The sequence below is a fragment of the Nerophis lumbriciformis genome, linkage group LG27 (assembly GCF_033978685.3).
Source record: "Nerophis lumbriciformis linkage group LG27, RoL_Nlum_v2.1, whole genome shotgun sequence".
NCBI lineage: Eukaryota > Metazoa > Chordata > Actinopteri > Syngnathiformes > Syngnathidae > Nerophis > Nerophis lumbriciformis.
In genome coordinates, this window is record NC_084574.2 from 34,394,554 (window position 1) to 34,404,564 (window position 10,011).

At 38.8% G+C, this 10,011-nt stretch overlaps 1 protein-coding gene across 3 annotated transcripts in view; it reads left to right on the top strand.

The window, feature by feature from the left end:
* The window catches only part of aspscr1 (ASPSCR1 tether for SLC2A4, UBX domain containing), a 34,982-nt gene that overhangs the window by 24,223 nt on the left and 748 nt on the right, over positions 1 to 10,011 (top strand). For 2 of the 3 annotated variants that reach the window (XM_061988058.2, XM_061988059.2), the window contains 4 exons: positions 1,279 to 1,331; positions 2,678 to 2,729; positions 2,817 to 2,886; positions 7,000 to 7,187. In XM_061988058.2, the coding sequence (XP_061844042.2) occupies positions 1,279 to 1,331; positions 2,678 to 2,729; positions 2,817 to 2,886; positions 7,000 to 7,187 (363 nt within the window). Of the gene's footprint in view, positions 1 to 1,278; positions 1,332 to 2,677; positions 2,730 to 2,816; positions 2,887 to 6,999; positions 7,188 to 10,011 lie in introns of those variants that run through there. The other variant, XR_009818011.2, reaches the window with a different exon arrangement.

Sequence of the window (10,011 nt, forward strand, 5' to 3'; positions counted from 1 at the left end):
TTATCAACAACAGTATCAATATTAGTTACAATTTCAACATAGCAGTGATTAAAAATCCCTCATTGACATTATCATTAGACATTTATAAAAAATGAACAATAGTGTCACAGTGGCTTACACTTGCATCGCATCTCATAAGCTTGACAACACACTGTGTCCAATATTTTCATAAAGATAAAATAAGTCATATTTTTGGTTCATTTAATAGTTAAAACAAATGTACATTATTGCAATCAGTTGATAAAACATTGTCCTTTACAATTATAAAAGCTTTTTACAAAAATCTACTACTCTGCTTGCATGTCAGCAGACTGGGGTAGATCCTGCTGAAATCCTATGTATTGAATGAATAGAGAATCGTTTTGAATCGGGAAAATATCGTTTTTGAATCAAGAATCGCGTTGAATCGAAAAAAATCGATTTTGTATCGAATCGTGACCCCAAGAATCGATATTGAATCGAATTGTGGGACACCCAAAGATTCGCAGACCTAGTAAATAGTCATGAAAATAAAGAAAACGCATTGAAATGAGAAGGTGTGACCAAACTTCTGGTGTACTGTACTTATATCATGTCATTGATTTTGGACCCTTTTTTTTTTTTTAACTCGACTAATACAGGGTCCAAATGATACAGAGTGAAATATATTTACACACCCCAACTAATATTTGGTAAATGTACATTAAAACATTTTTTGCTGCCATGTGCAAGATTCTTAACAGTATTGGTAAAGTTGATTTAAATTGATTAGTTTCCCATCACGAATGCTCGCTTTTAAACACAAATGTTCAATAGTGTTGAGGTCAGGGCTTTGGGAAAAGCATTTCAAAACGTGGGGTTGTCCTGCTTTATTATTCCAAATGTGTGACAAATTTGAACTTTGGTGGATCCTGGGTTGTTTCTGAGCATCTAAACTAATTTCCTTCCATCTGAGGGTCACAGCTTAGATCTTCTTTTAGACCTTGGCTGCTGCATTGAAATCACCAGTCCTAGTGATGATCTGTTTAGAAATGTCAGCACAAATATTTTCCAGCTCGGATAAATCTGCAATTGTTCAGAAAAAATTTAGAATACGTTCTAGTTCTTGTTCTTATAAATCAATGAGCATCATCGAATAAACATACCGGTACCTGTAAGTCCAGAAGAATTCAAGTACATCGTTCAGGCCCCACATTGATAAATAAATACTTTTGACCACCACCACACATCTTGCCAGTCGCACAGTAACAGTTTTGCAAAAACTCCAGTCCATAAAATGTATTTTTAACTTCTTTTCAGTCATCACCCCACCGAAAAAAAATCTGGATGATCCTGGTGTCACACTTTTCCAGGTGAGGAAATTACATTCAAGCAATCGGTGTCCGTCACATCACTGTGAAGCACTTTCCACACATACTGACTCTCATCTTCAACGCTTCTCCACATTCTCCTCACTTCTGACACGTCCATGCTCACATACTTGATGCACTCTTCAAGTAACCAAGGACACAAGGGATGTGACTAGGTTGGTAGAAGCTGGGGATCGAACCAGGAACCCTCAGGTTGCTGGCACGGCCACTCTTCCAACCGCGACACACCGTCCCCTGTTGAACACTAACACTTTGTTTAGATATAGGAAAATAAAACACTATACTTAAATCAACTGAATCGTTGGCGTACCACTAGATGGATCCCACGTACCACTAGTGGTACACGTACCACAGTTTGCGAATCCAACTGCAAAGGTCGTGCAGAAAAAAAATGTACGTATGAGTCATTTGTGCCTCTCCTTTGCGGGCATGTTACATTTAGGAAATGTGTGAATATGTGAAGTTTTTTCATATAACGTGTTAAACATATCTGAAACAAACAATGACTGATGACAGGATATGATTAGGCCTAACTCAAATATTCCAAACCAAAATGCTGTTTGCTGGCTTGAAAACGTTTTATAATATTTATTATTTCATTTGTAAGTGTGTTATATTCTTGCCATCAAGTATGATTGTTGGTATGTCCCCTGTGATGTATTCCCACTCTCACTGATTTTTTTGTTATTGGTTTTATTAAGACCATTTCATGGTTTTAGTTGTAGATTTTGTCGGGATTTAGAAGTTCACTGACCAAATGAACATTACAAGAGTGTGTACAAACCTCTGTCTATTTTGCCACTTGTGCCAGCTTTTTTGAAACATGTTGCAGGCATCAAATTCCAAATGAGCTAATATTTGCAAAAAATAACAAAGTTTACCAGTTCGAACGTGAAGTATCTTGTCTTTGCAAAAAAAAAAAAAACTATTTGCAAATCATTGTATTCTCTTTTTATTTACTATTTACACAACGTGCCAACTTCACTGGTTTTGGGTTTTGTAGTTACTTGTTTTTCCCGCATTCTCTTAGACTTAAGACATGTTTACTGTGCTTCTGTTTTTCTGTCTTAATGTTACAGTGGACATCACCAGCCTGTACGATGTTCATTATATATAATTAAATATTATATATTATGTATAATAATAGGGCAGAAGGGTCAAAGTGTTTTTACCAGCCATATCATCAGTGCTCATTTTGTGGTCTTCCACTTCCTCCCTAAGATTCCAGAGCAATGATAGAATTTAACTTACACTAAACTTGAGTTTTTCTCGAATTAAGTTTTGTACCTTTTTAAAAAGTTATTTCCTTCTCTTTTCTTCATGAGCAGTCCGACCTGTTTCCTGGTGCTCTGGTGTACCTCGGCTCTGACGTTAAGACAGGTTTCTGCTGCTTTTTATTTATATTGGTTGGATTTTGTTTTCTGTGTGACATTTATTCATATTTGTGTATCTGTGTTGACTCTGTAGAATTCTACTTAAAGAAGGAATTCGTCAGCGCTTCTGTCTCAGCTTTGCAAGCCAATGAATCTATTGCAAGGTATGCCCACATGCATTCTAGAGCCTTTAACCTTACCAAAATGACTTTGAACTGTCATCATGCACTAATGTTGTCCGTAAAATGATGCAGGTTTGTATTACTTAGTTTAGGGCATGTTTACAATCAAAGTTTTATATGGGTCATGTTGTGCAAATCAAACTTTTCTTCGGTCTGTTTTTGTGTATTTGGGATCATAATGATTCTGGAAAATTTTAATCCAAATATTGAGGTGTGGCGGAGATATTAATAAAACACTTTTTCCTCTTCCCAAATGAGTTGTTTGGATTTTGACACTTTAGTTTTTGCGCACAAGTTTAATAGATCAGCTCTGCATGCGCTATCAAGTTTGTATTTGTTTTAATACTTGCAAAACTTTTGTCAATTAAGTAAGTACACTGTTAGGTATGAGTATTTGTATACAATACAAAATACTTTATTGTCCCGCTTAGGGAAATTTGTCTTGGACTCAGAAACTGTGCCATAAATGCCTCAACAGCCACTGTGACAGCAAACAGTTCATCAGCAAGCGTATCATCTCAACAATTAAAAACAGTATTGCACACCAGTGGAAAGACATAAATTAAAAGACATATGCTAAAAAATCACTATAGTAAAAAACACTACAAAAATGATTACATACGGTAATCTTCGGCCTCAATCAGCAGTGTTTAGTTAAGTTAAAGTTAAAGTACCAATGATTGTCACACACACTAGGTGTGGTGAAATTTGTCCTCTGCATTTGACCCATCCCCTTGGAGGTGAGGGGAGCGGTGGCCGCGCCCGGGAATAATTTTTGGTGATTTAACCCCCAATTCCAACCCTTGATGCTGAGTGCCAAGCAGGGAGGTAATGGGCCCCATTTTGTATAGTCTTTGGTATGACTCGGCCGGGGTTTGAACTCTCAACCTACCGATCTCAGGCCGGACACTCTAACCACTAGGCCACTGAGTAGGTCATTAGGAATTTTAAGAAGTTGGTACAAATTAATTAAAGTGGTTGAGTTTGCAGTTGGGGAATTTTATCATCTGCCAATAGGCAAGAGTTGGTATTTTAGATAAAGAATATGTGATGGCTCACTCACTATCCTTTGGATTTGCCTAAGAACACATTGTTCATAAATGGATGGTAAGGTCACTTTTTCCCATTAAACAAACCAGAAAGTTTCTTCTTTAGTTTCACCGTGAGGTTGCCATACCAGGTTGAGGTCCCGTAAGGGACCAAACTTTCCGGTACCGGTTCATAAAATTAAAAAATTGTTTTGTTTTTGTCCTCACCGTACGGTCTCAGTCTGCACAAGAAATACAGACTTTGCTGTTAACGTGTACACAGATTTTCCACTTGGACTAAGCAAACTACGAGATACTTACATTAGCATATCTGCTCTTTGGCTGATTGATGTATGACAACATTGTATCATGATATGTGTGATGTTGAGCACAAATTGGTGAGTGAGGATGCAGGCCTCGAATTTTAACTTTATAAGGTCAAGGCAAGTGTTGACTTAAAGGAGGGCTCATATTTTAGGGCACCAAGGCAAACATTTTTTTTTCGTGGCAGGGGCTCAAAAGCATATACAGTGGGGCAAAAAAGTATTTAGTCAGCCACCAATTGTGCAAGTTCTCCCACTTAAAATGATGAAAGAGGTCTGTAATTTTCATCATAGGTACACTTCAACTGTGAGAGACAGAATGTGAAAAAAAAATCCAGGAATTCACATTGTAGGATTTTTTAAGAATTTATTTGTAAATTATGGTGGAAAATAAGTATTTGGTCAATAACAAAAATTCAACTCAATACTTTGTAATATAACCTTTGTTGGCAATAACAGAGGTCAAACGATTACTATAGGTATTTACCAGGTTTGCACACACAGTAGCTGGTATTTTGGCCCATTCCTCCATGCAGATCTTCTCGAGAGCAGTGATGTTTTGGGGCTGTCGCCGAGCAACACAGACTTTCAACTCCCTCCACAGATTTTCTATGGGGTTGAGGTCTGGAGACTGGCTAGGCCACTCCAGGACTTTCAAATGCTTCTTACGGAGCCACTCCTTCGTTGCCCGGGCGGTGTGTTTGGGATCATTGTCATGCTGGAAGACCCAGCCACGTTTCATCTTCAAAGCTCTCACTGATGGAAGGAGGTTTTGGCTCAAAATCTCACGATACATGGCCCCATTCATTCTTTCCTTAACACGGATCAGTCGGCCTGTCCCCTTAGCAGAAAAACAGCCCCAAAGCATGATGTTTCCACCCCCATGCTTCACAGTAGGTTTGGTGTTCTTGGAATGCAACTCAGTATTCTTCTTCCTCCAAACAGGACGAGTTGAGTTTATACCAAAAAGTTCTATTTTGGTTTCATCTGACCACATGACATTCTCCCAATCCTCTGCTGTATCATCCATGTGCTCTCTGGCAAACTTCAGACGGGCCTGGACATGCACTGGCTTAAGCAGGGGGACACGTCTGGCACTGCAGGATTTGATTCCCTGTCGGCGTAGTGTGTTACTGATGGTAACCTTTGTTACTTTGGTCCCAGCTCTCTGCAGGTCATTCACCAGGTCCCCCCGTGTGGTTCTGGGATTTTTGCTCACCGTTCTCATGATCATTTTGACCCCACGGGATGAGATCTTGCGTGGAGCCCCAGATCGAGGGAGATTATCAGTGGTCTTGTATGTCTTCCATTTTCTGATAATTGCTTCCACAGTTGATTTTTTCACACCAAGCTGCTTGCCTATTGTAGATTCACTCTTCACAGTCTGGTGCAGGTCTACAATTATTTTCCTGGTGTCCTTCGACAGCTCTTTGGTCTTGGCCATAGTGGAGTTTGGAGTCTGACTGTTTGAGGCTGTGGACAGGTGTCTTTTATACAGATAACAAGTTCAAACAGGTGCCATTAATACAGGAAACGAGTGGAGGACAGAAGAGCTTCTTAAAGAAGAAGTTACAGGTCTGTGAGAGCCAGAGATCTTCCTTGTTTGAAGTGACCAAATACTTATTTTACACCATCATTTTCAAATAAATTCTTTAAAATTCCTACAATGTGAATTCCTGGATTTTTTTTTCACATTCTGTCTCTCACAGTTGAAGTGTACCTATGATGAAAATTACAGACCTCTGTCATCATTTTAAGTGGGAGAACTTGCACCATCGGTGGCTGACTAAATACTTTTTTGCCCCACTGTATATATATATATATATATATATATATATATACATACATACATGCTCTCATTAATTATTTTGATAGTTAACACCTATTAAAACAACAAGATAGTGAAATAATATGACAGCTTTAATATGTTTCTTATAATTGATTTATACAGGATATGATATACAAATAATCAAATATCGATGAATTAAAACAGACTATCATATTGTGTGTGACCTAACTTTTAGTAAACTTTAGTAAAGTTGTATATAAACGAATACATAAAATACTATGCAATTTTCATTCCATCATTGTTTACATCAGCGACTTATGTTCAACGATTATAAAAAAGTAAACGAATCCACGTGTGGAACACACGTGGTCGTTGACAGCCACGAATCAAGATAAACATTCATGATACATCACATAAACAACATTGTCAGGTCTAGAACTGCTGAGTTTCGAGGGCAAATGATCGACAAATTCAGCACTCTATTAAACTATGAAATGAACCTACTTAAAGAAGTTATGCAGCTTGCTACATTTTTCCCAACAGCCTGTGATTGTTTTTGTTTTCTTCGTTTGACTCATTCCTTACTCGGCATTTTGAGAGCTGCCTGACTTAAATTCACCGAACACTCGACGTCCTTCCAGACCCTGATGCAAATAGTGTATTTCTTGTAAAAGTTGTAAATGAAAGAAAAAAGTCATGTCGGGGGTTTTTATCAATTTATTCGACAAAACAATTACGTTACAAATGTCCCAAAAAAAGTTGAAGGGCGGTCGCGGCATGTTGTTGCCGTCGACGGTGATCAATTTTTAGGGCGTTGCGGCTAACGGCAAGGGTGGTCGTGGCAATTGGCGCGGTTAAATTTGAGCCCTGAGGATGGCACTATCTTCTTGAGTGTATTCCCTGTCAACCTTGTTTTCCTGTGTCCTTCCTCTCTCCCACCCCTCCCACACGGCAGCTGCATGCTTCAGTCACCAGAAACTTCCGCCAGCTACTTGGACACTGTAGAAGCACTGCCTGCTCAACCAACAGCTGACAACAACTTACCCTTGAAGGACCACCAAAGCCTGTCGGCAAACACCCCCCAGACTGCTAAACCTTCCAGATGTGAAGGGGGAAAGGTGCCCAAGTGGCTCAAGCTTCCAGGTGAGGGTTACGCACAATCTAGGACACAGTAGTCATGGACCGGTTACTAGTTTTAAAGTATACCACGGAATCAAAAACCAACACAATGTTACATCATACCGTCCCTGTGGTATGAAAGACCGTGGAGGTCAGAAGTCCATTAGGTGGCTTAAGGTACTACAACCCCTCCTCCTGCTGGACACAACTCAGCATGCTGTTTGAGAGAAGCAAGTCCCCAGAGCATACTAACATAACAACTACAGATGTCGAATGAAGTAAAGATGTTGGTGTAATAAATAAATTACAGCAACAAACAACTACTTCTGTAGAGTATATAATGTGATAGTAAAGATGTTGTTTTAGGTGATATTAACAACTACAGATAGAATAAATCAATTGAAAGTAAAGAAGTCGGTGTTTTAAATAAATTACAATTAAACTACAGATGCAGAGTGACGGAGAAGAAGACTTCCTGCTTCAGTCACCACGAGCAGTGTTTTCATTTTTGGATGTTCTTGTTTGCTGCATGTCTGGTATGATTTGATACCATGAGGAAAAGTAGAAATATGATACTTACACTTTGACAAACAGTATTGGTCCACAAGGGAAATTGTGTGGAACAATTTCTCTTGTATGTATGTGTATATACAGGTAAAAGCCAGTAAATTAGAATATTTTGAAAAACTTGATTTATTTCAGTAATTGCATTCAAAAGGTGTAACTTGTACATTATATTTATTCATTGCACACAGACTGATGCATTCAAATGTTTATTTCATTTAATTTTGATGATTTGAAGTGGCAACAAATGAAAATCCAAAATTCCGTGTGTCACAAAATTAGAATATTACTTAAGGCTAATACAAAAAAGGGATTTTTAGAAATGTTGGCCAACTGAAAAGTATGAAAATGAAAAATATGAGCATGTACAATACTCAATACTTGGTTGGAGCTCCTTTTGCCTCAATTACTGCGTTAATGCGGCGTGGCATGGAGTCGATGAGTTTCTGGCACTGCTCAGGTGTTATGAGAGCCCAGGTTGCTCTGATAGTGGCCTTCAACTCTTCTGCGTTTTTGGGTCTGGCATTGTGCATCTTCCTTTTCACAATACCCCACAGATTTTCTATGGGGCTAAGGTCAGGGGAGTTGGCGGGCCAATTTAGAACAGAAATACCATGGTCCGTAAACCAGGCACGGGTAGATTTTGCGCTGTGTGCAGGCGCCAAGTCCTGTTGGAACTTGAAATCTCCATCTCCATAGAGCAGGTCAGCAGCAGGAAGCATGAAGTGCTCTAAAACTTGCTGGTAGACGGCTGCGTTGACCCTGGATCTCAGGAAACAGAGTGGACCGACACCAGCAGATGACATGGCACCCCAAACCATCACTGATGGTGGAAACTTTACACTAGACTTCAGGCAACGTGGATCCTGTGCCTCTCCTGTCTTCCTCCAGACTCTGGGACCTCGATTTCCAAAGGAAATGCAAAATTTGCATGGTTGGGTGATGGTTTGGGGTGCCATGTCATCTGCTGGTGTCGGTCCACTCTGTTTCCTGAGATCCAGGGTCAACGCAGCCGTCTACCAGCAGGTTTTAGAGCACTTCATGCTTCCTGCTGCTGACCTGCTCTATGGAGATGGAGATTTCAAGTTCCAACAGGACTTGGCGCCTGCACACAGCGCAAAATCTACCCGTGCCTGGTTTACGGACCATGGTATTTCTGTTCTAAATTGGCCCGCCAACTCCCCTGACCTTAGCCCCATAGAAAATCTGTGGGGTATTGTGAAAAGGAAGATGCAGAATGCCAGACCCAAAAACGCAGAAGAGTTGAAGGCCACTATCAGAGCCAACCTGGGCTCTCATAACACCTGAGCAGTGCCAGAAACTCATCGACTCCATGCCACGCCGCATTAACGCAGTAATTGAGGCAAAAGGAGCTCCAACCAAGTATTGAGTATTGTACATGCTCATATTTTTCATTTTCATACTTTTCAGTTGGCCAACATTTCTAAAAATCCCTTTTTTGTATTAGCCTTAAGTAATATTCTAATTTTGTGACACACGGAATTTTGGATTTTCATTTGTTGCCACTTCAAATCATCAAAATTAAATGAAATAAACATTTGAATGCATCAGTCTGTGTGCAATGAATAAATATAATGTACAAGTTACACCCTTTGAATGCAATTACTGAAATAAATCAAGTTTTTCAAAATATTCTAATTTACTGGCTTTTACGTGTATATATATATATCATGCTCTCATTAATTATTTTGATAAAGTGTTCCACACAATTTCCCTTGTAAGGGTAAGGATGAAAAGGATAATGCACACAAGGGCACAAAAAGAGGGCGAAAACAAAAGGTATAAAGTAGACAAAAATGTACCATAGTGGCAATATAAAATATAACATATGTAATATTTACATATTATACAGTATATAATATATACGGATATATTATGTTAATATATACAATATATAACAAATCTCAATTACCATGTACAATATACAGTATATGTAACAGCTGCAGCAAAAAAGGGCAGCATAAAATTAAGAGTAGTTACAGATTAATAAATAGATACACTTAAATTGCTGCATATATAAATAAACAGCAAATAGGCTTTGTTTAATTGTTTCAACAGTGGAACCCTATTACCGGTATGTCCACAACCCATTTATGTTTACAACCGCTTATGTTGTGACGTGAGTGAGCCAATCAGAGGGAGGGGGATTTAAACGTTTTCCAATCTTTAAATTTAAAAGATAATTTAAAATCTGTGTTAAAGGGGAACTGCACTTTTTTTTCTTTTTCTTTTTCTTTTTTGCCTATCGTTCACGATGGAAATA